We start from the raw sequence: 19089 nt of genomic DNA, 5'->3' as shown, positions 1-19089 counted from the left end.
GGAGCACGTCTGTACTGGGCCCAGGGCCCGCTCTGCATTGCTATGTGGGTGCCCTTTATTCCTAAATTTCTCAGGGCAGCTGCCCCATCCCCAGGCCAAGAGAGAGAGGCCAGGATCCAGTTCTTTTTTAAAGACTTTTTTTTTTTTCATGTGGACCATTTTTTTAAAGTTTTATTCAATTTGTTACAATATTGCTTCTGTTTTAGGATTTTAGTTTTTAGCCAGGAGGCACCTGTGATCTTAGCTCACCGACCAGGGATTGAACCCACACCTCCCTGTATTCGAAGGTGAAGTCTTAACCACTTGGCCACCAGGGAAGGGCCTAGGGATCCAGTTCTATGGGCCCAGCTGCACTAAATCTCCATCCTAACCCTGATGGTGCTGCAAGAGTGTCATGTAGACCCAAATGGGCAGGAAGACACTTTGAGGACCACTCAGGAAATCTGCCCCCGACTCCCTGGCTCCCTTGAACCTGTCATTGGCTCAGCACAGCCTCTCCAGAGTCTCCAGTTGGAATGCAACAATAATAGTAATTCAGCTTCATAACTGAGCCTCGTGTTTGAAACACATTATTGTTTGTTGTGATGATAAACGTGATTTCATTAAGAATGAGAGCTAACTTTTCTAGAGAGCTCATGCCAGCCCCTGAGCCCCTGGCTCTGCCTATCTCCTTCAGTCACCATAACCATCCAACAAGTAGATCCTGTCATTTTCCCCGTTTTGCAGGTAGTCAGGGGGCTGGAAGGGGGCACGGACTGTAAAGAATCTTTCTGCAGTGCGGGAGACCCAGGTTTGATCCCTGGGTCAGGAGGGTCCCCTGGAGAAGGGAATGGCACCTCACTCCAGTATTCTTACCTGGAGAACTCCATGGACAGGGGAGCCTGGCGAGCTGCAGTCCATGGGGTCACAAAGAGTCACACTTGACTGAGCGACTAGCACTTCACTTTCCGGGGGCTGGAAAGACTGAGCTTCACAGTCTTCGTATGAAGTGGTCTCCTATGTGGTCAGCCTGACCCCAATCCAGCTCATTTTATCTTTTTCTCTCACTGTACCTGTGTCCTGGGAGCAAAACCAGCTGAACCCAGCAGCTCCTGACGTGGCCCCTGTGAGCCAGCTGTACAGGTGGTGGTCAGAATCGACCAGGAAGGTGCTGCTGAGTGAGGGTGGAGCACACATGCAATCCGGTCTCCACGAGGCCAGCAGACCCGTGTCCCAACCTTGCAGGAGCAGACAGGCAGCTCTCCAACCACTGACTGCAGCTCTCCAACCACTGACTGCATGGGATGAGAGGAGCTGGTAGGAGGGGATGCAGATGTCCACTGTAGGTAACACACGTGGTCCCTGAGACGCATCCACTCATTCAGTGGGGCTAGTCCATGTCCTGCTGTGCGCTGGGCTCTCAGGCACAGGATCTTTTCAGCTCGCAGGTGGCTGTAAGGCACAGCCAGGCTGAGAAGGGGCCGGTGTGTGCAAGTGTGCAAGCCTGTTGATGGAGCAGAGGCCACGCATCAGAGGGGCTCATCCTGCTGCATTAGCTGCTAAGACTCTCAACCCACCTTTTTAAATGAGGGGAATAGACTCAGATGACTTTCGTGTGGTGAGCACACCCGAACGTCTGGCGTCAGACCCTGATGGGGGGATGTCAGCAGCTCCCCCAGGACTCAGCTTCTGGCCGCTGCAATTCTTAGCTGTGCCTGAGCTTTACAAAGAATGGGGCCGGGGTCCCATCCTCTGATACTGGTCTGGATGCAGCCTGGGTGCAGGTACCTTGAAATCTCCCTAGATCATGCCACAGGCAGCTGGCTTAGGGGCAAAGATGGGAGCCCTGGGTGTGATGTGGAGCTAGGGCTGCCTTCCCTTGATTCCTCCCCTACCCTGCCCACACTATCTGCCAGAGCAGGTGAGGATGGGCCCCATGATACCATGGCTCTTCTTAGCTCAGTGATTCCTGAACTTGTCTGGTATTAGAATCACTTGGGAATTCTTAAAAATTCTACCGCCCAAGCCACACCCATGCTAATTAAACCACGGTCACTGGGGTGGGACACAGGCAGCAGCAACTTTTGAAGCTGCTCCCTGATTCCAAACTCTGCAGACAAGTCTGGGAAGCACTGTATTAGGTTCCCAGGGGGGCCCCAATCTAGAATACACTGCCGTCCCTCAGACCATCGGGCTCTACTGCTAAAGGTGCTGTGTGGGGAGACCTTTTCCTCTCTTGATTTTGGTTTTTAGAGTTTTTTGTATTTTTTTTTTTTTTTTTAGAGTAGTTGTTGTTTAGTTGTTAAGTCACATCCAGCTCTTTTGCAGCCCCATGGACTGTAGCCCGCCAGGCTCCTCTTCATTGAGAGCATGGAGTCTGAGCCACTGGACCACCAGGGAAGTCTCTACTGAGCCATTATTATTAACGGAAACTCATTGTCTAAGGTTCGCACTCTGTTGTACGGTTTATGGCATGTGTCCCTCATTACCATGTCTCTGTCGCACAGAATGCACGCTTCAGTCGTGTCCGACTCTGTGCAGCCCCATGTGCTGTAGCCCACCAGGCTCCTCTGTCCATGGGATTCTCCAGGCAAGAATACTGCAGTGGGTTGCCATATCCTTCTCCAGGGGATCTTCCTGACCCAGGGATCGATCAAGCCCATGCCTCTTGCATCTCCTGCATTGGCAGGTGGGTTCTTTACCACTAGCACCACTGGGGAGCCCCATGATATAGATGAGTTTCACTCTGAAAATCCTGTGCTCCTCCCTCCCTCCGCCTGGCAACGCTTGATCTTTTTACCATCTCTATAGTTTGCCCTTTGCAGAATATCATATAGTTGGAATCATACAGCATATAGCCTTTTCAGACTGGCTTCTTTCTCGTAGCAATATCCATTGGACGTTTTTCCATGTCTTTTCATAGCTTGATTGTTTATTTTTTTATTGCTCAATGGGTTTCCATTGTCTGGATGTAGTTTATTTGCCTATTGAAGGACATTTCGGTGGCTTTGGTGTGTCAGTTATGAATAAAGCTGCAGCTTTATTCACGTTCAGTTTCTGAGTTCATCTGGATAAATAGCAAAAAGCACGATTGCTGAGTGGTATGGTGAGAGTATGTTTCATTTTGTAAGAAACTGCCGTGCTGTACCTGTCGGCAGCGACTGAGAGTTCCCGTTGCTCCACATGCTCACCAGCATTTGCTGTCTTCTTCATTTTGTTCTAGACCTCAGGACCATTCCCAAAATCCAAAGGTAGAGAGAACTGGTGGGCCATGCTTTCAGGGATGTTACTGGGAAGCTCTTTGTTTGAGAAGTTTCAAATTCTTGCTTTTGAAATTTAAGAGGGAAGTTTGCAGGTGCCTTCCTGACTCACACTGAGGGGGCCTGGCATCCTTATAGACAGCCCAGGGATGCATACTGAAGTGGCAAAGGGAGGAAGTGGTTGCCTGGAGGTGAGATGCAATGGCTGGCCTCCGGCAGCCATCCTGGGCCACCAGGTGGTCCCAAGAAGAGGCACCTGCAGAGGACAACAGAGCAGCAGAGCCATCAATGATCCCACTCATCAGTCGGGTTCCTGCACGGTGTGGCCCACCCACCTCCAAACTTCTCTTCCATCAGAAAGAAATGAAACTCTAGTTTTGTTAAGCCCAGGTGGGTTTTTTGTTTTGTTTTGGAGCTCTTTGTTATTTGCAGCTGAAGCTAATTCTAGCAGATACCAGGGATTCGGTGGTTTGGCACAAAGCAGGTCTGACCTACACACGGGCCTGGAAGGCTCGATAGTGTTAGATGGCAGTGACAGTGGTGTGAGTTACAGAGGGCAGCAGGGAGGAGAGGTGGCCTGGGGACGGCCTCACGCACCCCACACCCCCTCTCAGCTCGTGGATCAGTGGACCAGGAGCTGACCGAGCCCTGTGTGTGTGTGTGTGTGTGTGTGTGTGTGTGTGTGTGTTGTGGGATGTGTGTGTGAATAAGTGGTGTGTACACATGTGTGGAGATGTGTGAGTGGCATGGTGGGGAGGGGATGTGTATGTGTGATAAGTAAATAGATGGGTATAAGTAAATAGTTGGGGGGGTGTGCATGTGTGGGGTGTGTGTGTGGTGAGTGGATACAGGGATGTATATGATGGAGATTGTGTGAGTGGTGTGGTGTGTGTCAATGCGGTGTGTGGTATGTGTGTGTGGTGAGTGAATGGATGAGTGTATGTGTGTGTGGTGGGGTGGGGATGTGTGTGAGTGGTGTCTATGCAGTGTGTGGTGTGTGTGTGGATGGGTGTGTGTGTGTGTGGTGGGGTGTGTGTGAGTGGTGTGTGTCTGTGCAGTATGTGAGTGGATGGATGGGTGTGTGTGTGTGTGGAGGGGCAGGCGCAGGCTGTGTTACGTGCAAGGAGGCCATAGGGGGAGAGGGCCTGAGCCCCAGGGCGCGGTGAGAAGAGGGCAGGTGAAGGGGCCGTGAGGGTTGCAGAGCGGAGGAGGAGCAGGAAGGAGACCGGAGCAGAGCGGGTCTGGAGGGGAGACAGGGATGTGAGTGGCATGGGTCTGGGTGGGCTTCCTCAAGGCCCTGGGGCATGGTCCTCTGTGGTGAGCCCTGAAGGCAATGAAATGTTCGTGTTTGTGAAATGTGGACTTGATGGGATTTTATGTTTCTACCACAAACATGGCAGATTCCTCTGATAACATCCCCTTTGTTCTTTGCCCAGGCCCCACGGGGGACAGACCTGTCCCCTCCCCTCCCATGTCTCCCCATCCCCACCTCACCCTAACCCTGACCCACCCCTGGGCCTGGCACCAGCTCCAGCACCACGGGCTCCTGGCTGGACCCAGGGTCTGCAGGGCTCTTCCTCCTGACCATTACATCACTCTTGCATCACGCTGACCTTCCACCCACCGCCTTCCATGCCATTTACACCTCCTGGTGTGGCATGCTTCACTTCCACGCACATGGTTTGTTTCCTCATCAAACCTTCAGCTCCACAAGACCAGAACTTCAGTCACCTGGTGTTCACTTAATGTTTGGTGACTAAATAACAATTTTTTTTTTTAGCTGCACCAAGTCTTAGTTGTGGCTCCTACATGCGGGATCTTTAGTTGCCACAGGTGAACTCAATAGTTGCAACATGTGGGATCCAGTTCCCTGACCAGGGATTGAACCTGGGCTCCCTGCATGGGGAGTTAGAGTCTTAAGACACTGGATCACCAGGGAAGTCCTCTGAATAACAATTTTATGTGACTAAGGCTAGAGTTGATTGGCTAAAACCTGTGATACAGAGCAAGTTTAAATTTAAATACAAAAATGCTGAGGGAAGTTAAATAATCTGAGTTGGGAGGATGAAAAAGAGTAAGGTTTTAAGCCTCCCTTTCCCTGGTGGCACATCGGTAAAGAATCCGCCTGCAGTGCAGGAGATGCGGGTTCTATCCCTGGGTGGGGAAGATCCCCTGGAGGAGGAAAGGACAACCCACTCCAGTGTTCTTGCCTGGAGAATCTCATGGACAGAAGAGGCTGGCAGGCTGCAGTCCATGGCGTTGCAAAGAGTCAGACACGACTTAGTGACTCAGTTCAGTTCAGTCGCTCAGTCGTGTCCGACTCTTTGCGACCCCATGAATCACAGCACACCAGGCCTCCCTGTCCATCACCAACTCCCGGAGTTCACTCAGATTCACCTCCATTGAAACAACAGTTAAAAAAAAGTCATGAGCCCCATGCTCGGATGTGTGATGGTTCAGTAGCTCACATTGCTTTGGGAATCAGCACTCCCATTTAAGGCTGATGGGGGCTCCCCTGCTGTGGCCCTGTGGGGTCTCCATGTCTGAAAATCGGGACCCCATCAGATGATGTCACTTGGGTCTCCCCACAGCAACACTCAGAGTGCGCGTTAGCAGCTTGATTGGGGGCGGGGGAGGGCATGAACAAGGACAGATGTCTGCAGACCCTGCTCCCCTGAGGCCCCGGGTGGGTCCTGGCAGGTGTCAGGAAGGTGCAAGGAAGCCCCCGCAGAGGGGCTGGAACTTGGGGGACTGAGAGGCTTGCAGGGATGTGCGTGGTTTCCCCCATTGTGCACAGACGGAGCTAGAAGAAGGGTGGCTACATGAAGTCAAGAGGCTGCTGAGGCGCAGATGGAAAAGTCGCTTTTATTTCCGGCCTGTGCCTCTTTTCCCCGCCCCCGCCCAAGCCTCCGCTCCATCCCAGGAGAGCTTTCAGACTCAGCCTCTCAACCGAGCCCAGATGCGCTGGCTGTTGGGGCTGGCATTGGAATCAGCCCAGGGCCCCGGTGCTCCCCCCGGGGGATCACCTCAGATGACCGCGCCATGGGCGTACAGAAACCGAGTTCTCGAGACTTTTCTTCGGTGTCAGCTCTCCAGAAAACCCTCACTGGGGACGCACGGTGCTCGGGAAAAGCTGAGTGCCTGGCCTACTTACAGGCAGCGTTAATTACGGGCTCCGGGGGCCTGTTGTCACTTAACCAGCTTCCTGGGCTGTCAGTTTGACGGGACTGGTTTATCCTGGGGCCACCCAGACCCCTTTCTCTGGAACTTCTGGCCCCTCAGCCCCAGGGGAGCGGGGGTGTGCAGTAAATGGCCAGGCAGGCACACGGAGAGGGGTGAGGCCTGACTGGGCCCCAGGCCAGTGGGGTCTGCGATGCTGTCAAGGGCTTTTCTGGAGCGAGGCACCTGCGGGGGCCGCCGTGGGGAGGGGGCTTGCAGGCCGCCCGGGCAGGATGTCCCACCCAGCCGGGCCTCCCTGGGGCCTCGCCCTTGGCGATTCTCCTGCCACACCGTCCTCCCCGCCCTGGCAAGGTCACCGGCCTCCCACACAGCCCCGCTCCCACCCACTTCCCGGCTCGGGCTCTGCTCAGGCAGACAGCCCTCTCTCATTGTGTTTTGCAGCCTTCATTCTTCCCAGCTCATTTGCGACTTGGGCAAGGGGTATTATTACCATTCTCTGACTTGTTAAGTTGCCCGAGAGGAAAAAAACACAAGAATGTTTTTCCTCCTCCCAGAGTCTCATTACTGTTGGGTGAGCCTCAACTGAGATGTGTTTGCAGAGAGAGACACTCAATGCCACCATCCCCGAAGGCATGGCCCTGGCTAGGACTCAGACCCTCAGCTGGCCGCCACGAGGGACCGTGGCCAAGACATCTCAGTGCCCTGTTTCTGGCTAGATGCGCCCACGCTGTTTCATGCCCTCTGCCACTTCCGTCCCTTGGCTAGGCATGGGCTTCATTTCCAATTACCTGTGCTGTCTGCCCCCTGCCCCAGCCCCCAGTTAAGTCTCTCTCGCCTGAGCAGGTTCCCCACCTTTCACCAGCTCTGGGTTTTACAGCAACATACTCTTTTGTATTGATTTATCCACCTGGATTCTCCGCCTCCTAGACCACAAGCTCCCTGAGGTCAAGGGATCTACTGGGTCACCTTTTAGTCTTTGGCAGCTGGCATGCATCCTACACATGGTGGGGTCCATCAAGGGGTACCCTTAGGACGGAAGGCTCGCCCTCCGGAATGGTGAAGGTTCAAGCCGGCGCTGCTCTTGGTTCTGCATTCCTGCAGCTCACCCTCCATCAGACCCTTCGTTTGTGTTCCGAAACACTGCCATCCTGTCCTGTGACTTGTTACCAGTCTCCCTTTTAGCCATCTGCTGCTTGGTCAGGCTTATGTAGGATGCATTCATTCATTTCATCATTTATCCATCCTTCCATCCATTCAGCTTCCTCCACACACCGGCCACTCTGAGTGTGCAGGGAGAAACAGCATGGACCTGGCCCCTGTCCTCACGGGATTTACATTCTAATGGGGAGACACAGACAAGCAGCGAGCAGATCAGCAAATAAGATGATGCGGAAGAGGGAGAGGAAGGAGAGAGAGGGGCCAGCGTGGGGCTGGGGCCACAGAGGTGCAGCCAGCTTGGGAAGCACACTCCACCCCGTTGTCTTCTGCTTCTCTGTTCTCCTAGTTCGGAAAATATCCTTAAACAGTCTGAAGGAAGAAAGGCCCTCCAGTCCATAAGGTTTTTCCCCTTTGTTGAGGAGGTCAGATGATTGCTCCTGTCAAGAGAGAATGGTCCTCAAAGCTCGAGCTTGCTGAGAAAACGCTTCCGGGACTGTGGGGAGGCCCTCCGGCAGGATCAGTAGACCTGGGAACGTCCAGACGTTGCCCTAAGGACGCTATTGAGAGTCCGTAGTAGGTGCCAAGCCAGACTCAGGCCTTGGTGGCGGAGAGTGCACGGCTGGGGAGCCTTGTGTCTCCTGTCTTGTGGTTTGGAGGCCTCTGGTTGGGGACTCAGCACCTGGCTCAGCTCAGGGCAGCTGATGGAGCTGGTGAGGGTGCCGTCCTCCCCAGGCCCACACGTCAAGGTGGCCGTAGCTTGAAGACAGGAGAATGAGCATCCAGGTTCCCAGAGCACCACAAGTGTCTGAAACCTCTGGAGGCTTCACCCTCCAGGAAACACCTGTGCTGCCCAGGAGTGCGGCTGGTCCCCGTGGCCCCGCCGTGGGCCCAGTGCAGCCCGTCCTGTTCTGCCCCCTAACCCCCGCACCTTCTTTGGTCTGACAGATGGGAACACGAACCTGTGGTGCCCCTCACTGCGAGAGGTCTCAGCCACGTTCCACAACCTCGGAGCCCACAGCCCTACTCTGCAGCCCCTGGGGCCCACACAGCACACTGGGAGGTGAGTACGCCCCTCCCTGGTACCCTTACTCACACGGCCATGGCCACTGAAAGCAGTTCAAACCTATCTAATCGTGTCCATTAAATACGTGCAGTACCAATTACACCTCAGGAAAAATGTAAATATATATATATATATAAAAAACAAAAAGGAGGCTCTTCTAAACATATTGGGTTGGCCAAAAAGTTCATTGGGGTTTTTGTGTTACATCTTACGGAAAAACCTGAATGAACTTATCAGCCAACTGAATACATCCATGCACCTAATGCTCAGTCGTGTCCTACTCTTTTGTGACCCCACAGACTGTAGCCCACCAGGCTCCTCTGTCCATGGGATTCTCCAGGCGAGAATACTGGAGTGGGTTGCCATGCCCTCCTCCAGGGGATCTTCCCGACCCAGGGATCGAACCGTGTCTCTTGCACTGGCAGGTGGATTCTTTACCACTGCGCCACCTGGGAAGCCCACGTATTCTTGCTTGGAAACACTAAAGTAGCTCCTCTTCCATAAATGTGATACACCTGGCCGGTCACTGTGCAAAGCTCCATTGTCGTCATTGTTGGCGATAGCTGGGGCTCAGTGAGCATTTTACTAGTTAGATAAAGGAGAGATTTCTTCTGATGATTATTGGAAATTATGTGCATTTTTTTTTAAGTTAAAAAGTCATCAGACTGGTGACTGCAGACTCCAGACTCCAGCCCAAAGAGTGAAGCACAGAGTCTGAGGGGCCACAGTGAACTGTGCGTCTTACCACGGGTGATCGGTGTTTGAGTCCCTGTGCTCACAGCTCAAGGCAGCGATGGGAAGAACCAGGCACTGCCAGGTCTTACTGCCCTGGAGGCTGACATTTGCTCCTGCCCCTTCCTGACTCAGAGCGCTTGCTGCCCCTCCTCTTCCAAGATGTGTCCCAGTCCCTTTGGTCTGTCTCCAAGCCCCTCCTAACACATGACCTAACATCAGCTCGTGGCCAGCCGGGCACACTTTGCGTGGAAAGTCTGCAATGCCCCGTTTTGTGTTGTTGCAGCCCCGTTGTGCACTGGGTTCGGGCTGGGTGGGACAGGGATGCTAACCGGTGCAATACAGAAACGACTCTTGTTGGATGGATGGCGGACTAGATCTGGGTTGTAAAGGCAAACTTTTTGTTGAGACTTCTCTGAGTAGTCGGTGTGAGACTTGACTATTTAGGGGGCTTCCCAGGTGGTGCTAGTGGTAAAGAACCCACCTGCCAATGCAGGAGACATAGGAGATGCTAGTTCGATCCCTGAGTCGGGAAGATCCTCTGGGGGAGGGTATGGCAACCCACTCCAGTATTCCTGCCTGGAGAATCCCATGAACAGAGGAGCCTGGCGGGCTGCAGTCCATAGGGTCGCAGAGAGTTGGACACAACTGAAGTGATTTAGCACACACGCGTGCAAGAGTGTTTAGGACCCTGGACAGGCCGAGCCCCCCTCCCTCCTGCCAAGTAGCCCTGGGGCCGGCTGTGGTGGGCGGACATCCCTCTAGGGTACGGCCGGAGCTTTCTCAAGAACCTGTTCCACCACTGTGTTTGGTAATTGTCTGCCAAGCCAAACCAGACCAAACCACCCTCGCTCTGCTATAAATACCCCGTGCTTGTGCCAGCCTGCCCTGCGCCTGCCCCTCCCCCTTCTTGGCATTCACACCAGGTGTAATAAGTCACTTGTCTCTTCCCCAACACGGAGCTTCAATTGAACCACCTTCTAGGAGGAATCAGGGAGAGAATTACACTCAGAAAAACAAAAGTCCATGAAGGGGAGGGCCCGGAGGGCCTGAGGATTCAAAGGAGCTATTTCTGAGCGCTTGGAAAGTGGTGCGCACCTGGTGTCCACTTGGAAAGTGGGAGGTGGCACTGGAGGCTCTTAACCTCCCCATTTACTCTGCAAAGAGCCACACTCCCCTAACTTCCCCCTTCCCCCAGGGGCAGGTGATTTGTAGAAGTGTGGCCATTTAAATTCATCACTTCAAATACTTGAGGGTGGCTCACTTGAGCGGTAAAGCATCTGCCTGCAATGCAGGAGACTCAGGAGACCCGGGTTTGATCCCTAGATTGGAAAGATCCCCTGGAGGAGGAAAGGGCATCTGCTTCAGTATTCTTGCCTGGAGAATCCCATGGACAGAGGAGCCTGGCGGACAACGGTCCATGGGTTGGCAAAGAATTGGACACAGCTGAGGAACTGAGCACGCTAGCACAAATACTTGAGAGCACAAACCCCCAGCACGAAGGCTTCCCGCTTCTCAGCACCCTGTGGGAGCAAGACAGAGCCCCGTGGTCCTAGGGCAAGGCCCAGAGTGCCGCGGCCCCAGACGGCTGTTCTGACACCCCTGCCTCTTTCCTTGGGCCCCCCACCTTGGGATGGCTGCTGGCACACGCTCTCCACCGAGGATTCAAAACTGGCCCAGAGAATCTGGCCGATGAATTGCTCCTTTAAGATTGCCCCTGTACAGATTGCATCTCTATAAGAGGGGCTGGGACCAGCCGCCAAGCCACTCAGTCTAGGGACGTTCTTTTGGGAGTATAGCCTCCTTTCAAGAAGCAGACAGGTCCAGGAGAGACCTCTCCCATGACCTCCCTGGGGTGGGGGATGGTGAAGTGCTGGCTTGCTTCTGTGTTTGGGAAACTCGGGGTGTCTCAGGGTTGGAAGACTCTTCTAGAGCACTCAGGGAACATCAAGAAAGTTCTGGCATCTCCTCTACCAAGGTTGTGGCAGCCTTCACAGCTCCATGGGCCACAAGAGCATCTTCAGGACAGGGTGCCCTCTCTCCATTGTCCTCGTCCTCAGAGGCTCGTCCCATGTCAGTTGGTTCCACATCAGGTGCTTCTGTGTTGACCTCCAGGGATGTCCCCATCTAGGGCTCCTCTGAGGCACTCACGTGCCGTCAGTGGCCGAGACTGGAAATGAGGCCACATGTGGGCCCACGGCTTGCCATCTCTCCAGTCGCTGTGAGAAAGACAGGTCTCTCGCCAGCTGTTCCTAATCCCAGATTTCCCTGAAACTCATCACCATCTCATCGAATGCTTCAAGATTTCCTTCCAAAAGGAAACAGCCCTGCTGCTGCCGGACCACGTGCATCATCTGACGTCTGCCTTATTGCAGATAGAGTTGCCTTCTGCCCTGTGATGAGCCTGAGGAGGGAGACAGCCAGCAGAGGAGGAACCAGAGTGTGAACGCTGGACAGGAAGCAGATGAGAGCCTGAGCATCCTCAGAGGGGACCAGTGCCACGCTCAGCTATACAGACTTTTCATCAGGTGTCCCCGGTCTCACCTGGAAAGAGAGGGAGCAGTGGCTGATCTTCCTGGGCTGCTCCCTGATTGCAAAGCCCAGAGGAAGAGCCCTGGTCAGATCATAGGTGTGTGTGCACGCTTAGTTGTGTCCAACTCTTGCGACCCCCTGGACTGTAGCCCAACAGGCTCCTTTGTCCATGGAACTTTCCAGGCAGGAATACTGGAGTGGGTTGCAATTTCCTACTCCAGGGGATCTTGCCGACCCAGGGATGGAATGCCCATCTCTTGTGTCTCCTGCACTGGCGGGCAGTTGCTTTACCACTGCGCCACCTGGGAAGCGCAGACCGCAGGTCCAGCCCCTGAGGACTGGCAGCCTGCTGCTGTTGCCTGTTGCTGGTGGCCTTCACCCACTGGGTTCTCTGAGAGGGAGGCCTGGTACAGAGGCCAGTCGGCTAAATGGCAATCAGTCCACTGAAAGGGCATCCTGTCAAGTGTGGGGGTGGTGGCCTTGGGACAGAGTAATTGGATCCAGGTAAAAGTTGCTGCCTCCCCACCCCCCCATTAGCTCAGCATCAATTCCTCTTCATTGCCTTGACTTCGGTCACTAGAGCCCAGCTGACAGCGCTGGTCTGGTTTAGCAGTGCCAGCCTGGGAGCGTGCCCTGCCCATGGAATGTGTGGTGGGCCCAGACCCCCAACTAGACCCTCGGTTTTCCCGTCTTCCCAAGGAAAAAGAGCAGAGGGTCACTTTCACTTAATTTTTTTTTTCTCAAATAATAATCAGATCAGTTGCTAGAAGCCAACACGCTTCTCTTAAGAGTGTAGAACAATGCCTTTGCAACCCAAACTCTAGCTCCTGGGTGCTGGCCACGGGCCAGGAACCCTAACTGCCAGGCCAGTGTCAAGGCTGGGGGTGGGGGTGGGGGAAAGCTGCTTTGCTGGTGAGGCTGGTGGTGGGACCCTCAACTTGATTCCAACCTGCTGAATCCAGGAGAGGAGTGGGCTCCTTAGACTATGACTTCCTCTTCGCAGCGGAGGCCTGGGGATCAGCCGATCCCACTTCCCAGAATAGCAGTCTCAGATGCCACGTTCCAGGCGAGCGGCTCCTTAGAGAGGCAGGTGGGGAAGGGGAACCCGTTATGTTGCCTGCTGGCTGTTCTCAGCAGAGGAAGCCTGGGGAGACACTGGGGCGCAGTGTGGCGGGGGCGGGGGCAGCAGTAGGGGGAGGCCATGCATCCTTCCCACTTGGAAAGCCTGGCATTCTGTCCATCCCCAGGAGGAGAGACTCTTGTCACAGACACACTTCCCCTCCCCAGCTCTGAGAAGATGAGTCACCAGCTCACAATTTCTGCCCTCTTTCTCCCACTAGCAGCACGAAACTGTCTGAGAGCTCCCTCCACTTAGGCAGAGTCACAAAGTTGGCTCTGAGGCTCCCCGCCTCTTTGGGCAATCTAAAAGCGTTGCCTCCCATGTTTGCACGGCCCTGCGCACGCTCATGGACTGGTGTAAGCCAGGACTCCCGTGCAACTCTGACCCAGGCCCAGTACGTGAGCCCCAGTTTCCACCGTTGTTCGTGTTCTCTGGCCCTCACGAATGCTGAGGAAGAATGGCCTGGAAGAAAGGCCCAGCCCAGGCCTATCTAGCACTGGCCCCACTCCTCCACTCCAGCAGTGATTTGTTGACACCGACTTCCTGGGTGCCTAGAGATGGCATTTTTCTTCCCTCTCTGAGAAGCAGCATAGAGAAGGAAAGAGCGGAGCCTCTTCTCTGGAGCGTCTGGGAACCGTGGCCAGGGCGGCGGCCCCAGAGGCTGTTGCTGTCGGCAGTGTCGTTGTCATCACGGGGGACTTCATTTGTAGGGAGTCCCTTGTTATCAGGAACTCCAAGCTAGTTAGTAAGACTGCAGCAGCGGAAGAGACGGCACAGGGAGCCTTGTCATAAAGTCATCCTACTTGGATTTCCCTGGTGGTCCAGTGTTGAGATATCTGCCTGCCAGTGCAGGGGCCATGGGTTTAATCCCTGGTCCAGCAAGATCCCACATGCCATGGGGCAGCTGGGCCGGTGCCCGTGGCTGCACCTCCTGAAGCCTGTGCCTAGAGCCTGTGCTCTGCATCAAGAGAAGCCACTGCAATGAGAAGCCCATGCACTGCAAGGAAGACCGAGCACAGCCAAAAATAAATAACACGTTAATTTTTAAAAAGCCACCTCACTTATTTGATGCCAATGATATACACGTGGCCAGAGAAAGAGCATCATTTAGTAAGGACACCCAAGCTCAGGGTTTCACCCGGGGAGCATGTGCCCGGCAGGCCTTTGCAGAGATGTGAGTCTGCTGTGTTGCCAGCACCTCCCTTCTTGTAGCTGCTACTGCTAAGTCACGTCAGTCATGTCAGACTCTGTGTGACCCCATAGACAGTAGCCCACCAGGCTCCCCCGTCCCTGGGATTCTCCAGGCAAGAACACTGGAGTGGGTTTCCATTTCCTTCTCCAATGCATGAAAGTGAAAAGTGAAAGTGAAGTTGCTCAAGTCGTGTCTGACTCTTTGCGACCCCATGGACTGCAGCCTACCAGGCTCCTCCATCCATGGGATTTGCCAGGCAAGAGTACTGGAGTGGGGTGCCCTCGCCAAACTGTGTGTGACTCTGGTCTTTAAAGAGGGTGTTTTAAATGTGACCGTGGCCTGTCTTCGTCCAGGCTGTTTGCTGTCTAAGAGGAATCTGTTCGTGCCAGGCTTGTCTGTGGACAACATGGTCGTGGAACACCTTTGGGGGAGTTGTTGAGGATCTCTCTCAATCCGATTTCACCTTACTTGCAGACTTTGGAAGCTAACCTGACATAAGCTACAATGAAGCATGCTTTTCCGTGCATGCACAGACTCACCATACCTGTGTGCACAGAGAACGCTTTTAAATGGATTTTCTTTATTTTAGTGGTTTATTTATTTTTATTTATGTTTTTAGCTGCACTGGGTCTTTGTTGCTGCGAGCAGGGTTTCTCTAGTTGTGGCGAGTGGGGGCTACTCTGTAGTTGCCGATGCAGGCTTCTCATTGTTGTGGAGCATGGGCTCTGGGCACAGGCTTCAGTAGTTGTGGCCCTTGGACTCTGGAGCACAGGCTCAGTAGTTGTGGTGCAGGCTTAGTTGCTCTGCAGCATGTGGGATTTTCCCAGACCAGGAATCAAACCTGTGTCCCATGCATTGCAAGGCAGATTCTTAACCAGTGGACCACCAGGGAAACTCCAAACAATGCTTTTGAGGAATACGTGGCAGGAATCATTGGAGTATGATTTTTCAGGCTTCCAAGCCCCAGAAAACTAAAGCTAGGGGCCCTCCTGAAGTGCCAGTGTTGGGGTGCCAGCCCCCGAGGGGCACCGGTGGCTCCACGTGCTGGTGTTCACCCCCTTGTGCAGCTCTCTCACCCTGAGTGAGGCTGGCCCATGTGACCAGGGGAGATCACAGAAGCAATGTCACCTCCAAGGTTAGGTTCTAAAAGGTTGCAGCCTCCATCTTAGGCGGGCATCTCCTCTCTCTCAGATCACTCACTTTAGAGAAAGTCTGGGCAAGTTAGGGAACCCTGGGGTGAAGCTCATGGAATGACTGAGGCTGGTGACCCCCAGTGACCTAAGAAGTAGTTCCTCCAGGCTAGTCAAGCCTATGCTGACAGCAGGCACCCCCCACGAAAGCCTTGGGGGCAGCCTCCCCAGAGACCCTGAGTTAGAGCTCCCTGGCTAAGCTGCTTCTAGGTTCTTGACCCTCGGAAACTGCACAGGATAATACGTATTTGTTGTTTTTAAGCCTCTCCATTTGGGGGGAGTAATTTGTTACGCAGCAGTGGATGACCTATTCATTGCGTTCATGACATGTGACATGTGACATTGTGTTCATGGGAACAGTGACATTTTATTGTTTTGGGCTCCAAAATCATTGCAGACGGTTAACTGCAGCCACAAAATTAAAAGACGCTTGCTCCTTGGAAGAAAAGCTATGACAAACCTAGACAGTGTATTAAAAAGCAAAGACATCAATTTGCCAACAAAGATCCAAAGCTGTGGTTTTATAGTCAAAGCTGTGGTTTTTCCGGTAGCCACGCATGGATGTGAGAGTTGGGCTATAAAGAAAGTTGAGTATCGAAGAATTGATGCTTTTGAACTGTGGTGTTGGAGAAGACTCATGAGAGTCCCTTGGACTGCAAGGAGATCCAACCAGTCCATCGTAAAGGAAATCAGTCCTGAATATTCATTGGAAGGACTAATGCTGAAGCTGAAACTCCAGTACTTTGGCCACCTGATGCAAAGAGCTGACTTATTTGAAAAGACCTTGATACTGAGAAAGATCGAAGGAAGGAGGAGAAGGGGACGACAGAATGAGCTGGTTGGATGGCATCACCGATTCAATGGACATGAGTTTGAGTAAACTCCGGGAGTTGGTGATGGACAGGGAGACCTGGCGTGCTGCGATTCATGGGGTCGCAAAGAGTCGGACACGACTGAGCGACTGAACGATAACAACAAGAGAAAGACCCGCAAACACAGGGCACCAGGGCCCTGAGTTGAACGGATCGTCCAAGAACTCTGTTCTCCAGCAGGCACCGCCTCCCCCCGCCTTAGTTCTTCCCTTGTGCCTGCCTCTGACTGTTTCCCTTCCTGTGCTTCTGTTACGTAGCGAGGCCAGCCTGAGCCACAGTGAGCAACAGGACGCCCTCCAGGAGGTGGCCTTGGACAGCAGCCTGAACTACATCTGTAAGGTGAGTCCCATCCATCCCCGTGCCCGCTCTCGATCCAGACCCACCCATCATCTAATTCAGGGGGTCCCACTGGGCACCATCACAGGCGCTTTGCTGGCTGCCAGGGTGTATGCTACCGAAGCTGGCTCCCTCCACGCCCGTGCCTGCCCCTGACGACCCTGGGAGGCTCGACTTCAGGCCATGTTACTTTTCTCAGCTCCTTCCCAGCACAGCTGGGAGCTCACAGTGCCAGGGAGGCACCCCTGCCCTAGCGCTCTCTCCTCTCCAGTTCCTGACACTGTGCGCACTGGCCCAGCCAGGGGCCTACACTGACCAGAACCTTCTGGACCTGATTGAGCTGCTATGCCGAGCTGGCCTGGACACCAGACTCCGCCTGCTGCCCAAGACTGATCTCCAGCAGCTTCTGCTCCAGCTCCTGGAGAACATCCGAGAGTGGCCGGAAAAGGTACTGTGGACCCCTGAGTCAAAGCCCAAGCCCCCGGCTTCACCTGTGAGGTCGCCAGGGTGCTCCCTCGGCCCCCAGCGGGGCCCACGCTGCTCCAGCGGTCCTCCCCTCTGCTCTCCAGGCCTCCCTGCTTAGTGGGCTGATGGGAGGTCAGGGTAGGAGGCGCCCTGCCTCTGGAAGCCCAGCTGGATGCCCTCTGTGCCCCGCAGCTCCGGCAGCTGTGCTGCGCCCTGAGTCGGGCCTCTGATCACCACCACAACCTGCTGGCACTCGTGCAGCTCTTCCTGGACGTGAGCCCCCGGAGCAGGTGGGTGCTGCCCCACCTCCGTCTCCCCGCCCTCTGAGGCTCATCCCCGCCCCCGTGACACCCTGTGGGGTGTGGAGGAACCACTGTCTGCCCCATCAGTCCCCACAGACCTCCTCCTCCCGCCCAGTGTCATAAACCCAGGAGCAAGAACTAAAAATACAACTCACTAATGACTTCATTACCAAACAGAAAAAAAAGCCTCATTTTCTTAACATGGTCTTATTAGCAAAACAATTGCCTTGTGCAATTAGCCTCAGACTCACAGCACCCCTACCCGCCTTCCAGACTGCTCCCCCCAGTCCTCATGGAGGTAGGGTTCCTCCTCGCCATTCAGACATCAGCTGCACAGTGTCCCCTCATCAATCCCCTTGACACCCTCCTCTCAAACTCTCCGTTAATCATTCTATTTTCTACACGGCGCTGATCTCAGCCAGAAATTTCTTTATATTTGTTTCCCTTTTTTAAAAATTTAATTAATTTGTGGCTGTGCTGGGTCTCCCTTGCTGAGTGAGGGCTTTTCTCTGGTTGCGGTGAGCGGGGTTCTCATTGCGGTGGCCTCCCTTGTTGCAGAGCGCAGCTGTAGGCGCTCAGATATAAGTAGTTGCAGCTCAGGGGCTCAGTAGCTGCAGCACATGGATTTAGTTGCCCCACCTTATGTGGAATCTTCCCGGACCAGGGATCAAACCCATGTCCCCTGCATCGGCAGGCGAATTCTTCACCACTGGACCACCAGGGAAGTCCTGTGTGTTCCTTGTTCATGGCTGCCTCTCCTCCTTATCACCTCCAGTGAACAGGTCCTTTATTGGGGTCACTGTCATATCACCCCTCATCCAGAACAGAGCCTGGCACACTGTGGGCACTTTGTAAATTCTTCTTGAGTGAATGAATGTGCTGAACAAACAAACTCAGCCTGCAGGAAGATAAGGACCAATTTTCTGTACCCACTCCAGGCTCCCCTTTGCCCCTCCTTCCTTCTCCTACTTGAGGGCACAGCCCCAGGGAGTCCCTCTCCCTTCCCTGTGCAGGCCTCTCCCTGCGTCCCCTCCTCTCCTCTCTAGCTCTGTTTGCAGCTGCTACTACCTAGAATGGCGCTTCCCTGGTGGCGCAGTGGTAAAGAATCTGCCTGCCAGTGCAGGAGACCTGGGTTCGATCCCTGGGTCAAAAAGATCCCCTGGAGAAGGAAATGGCACCTCACTCCAGTATTCTTGCCTAGAGAACCCCACGGACAGAGGAGCCTGGCGGCCTACAGTCCATGGGGTGGCGAAGAGCCGGACATGACTCAGCAACTAAACACCACCACCTAGAGTGACACCTCACCCCACCTTCCAGCCAGGCTGTCCTGGATCCCCTCCAGGGGGACCCGACGCCTTCACAGACACTCCAGCTCCTCCTCCGCAGCCTGTCTGTTCTGTGGCTGCACGTGATTGTCCTGTCTCTGCCCGGCCTTGCTTCCCGTCACCTGCGCTGAGAAGTGCAGAGGGCTGAGCCTGGCCTCCGGGTCCCTTGTGGCCCAGCCCCAATTTCCCGTTTGCTCCAGCCAGGCCATGTGATTTGTAGCTGTTGTTTTCACTTTCATGTGTATGTATATTTACATGTATGGAAATGTGTCTGTGTGCTGGCAGACCTCATTTTATTGTGCTTCTTCACTTGATTGCGCTTCACAAATACTCCGTTTTTCGCAAGTGAAGCTTGTGGCGACCCTGCATTGAGCAAGTCTGCC

General features: G+C 54.1%; 1 protein-coding gene across 1 annotated transcript in view; it reads left to right on the top strand.

Moving 5' to 3' along the window:
• Positions 1-19089, top strand: part of FAM178B (family with sequence similarity 178, member B) — a 99532-nt gene that overhangs the window by 37523 nt on the left and 42920 nt on the right. The window contains exons 9-13 of the mRNA XM_010829855.1: positions 8523-8637; positions 9820-9831; positions 16536-16617; positions 16886-17062; positions 17272-17369. Coding sequence (XP_010828157.1) covers positions 8523-8637; positions 9820-9831; positions 16536-16617; positions 16886-17062; positions 17272-17369 — 484 coding nt within the window. The remainder of the gene's footprint in view (positions 1-8522; positions 8638-9819; positions 9832-16535; positions 16618-16885; positions 17063-17271; positions 17370-19089) is intronic.

The sequence above is a fragment of the Bison bison genome, unplaced genomic scaffold (genome assembly GCF_000754665.1).
Source record: "Bison bison bison isolate TAMUID 2011002044 unplaced genomic scaffold, Bison_UMD1.0 scf7180017864508, whole genome shotgun sequence".
NCBI classification, from domain to species: domain Eukaryota; kingdom Metazoa; phylum Chordata; class Mammalia; order Artiodactyla; family Bovidae; genus Bison; species Bison bison.
The sequence above is the reverse complement of the archived record's forward strand: the minus strand, read 5'-3'. Positions and strand labels throughout refer to the sequence as shown.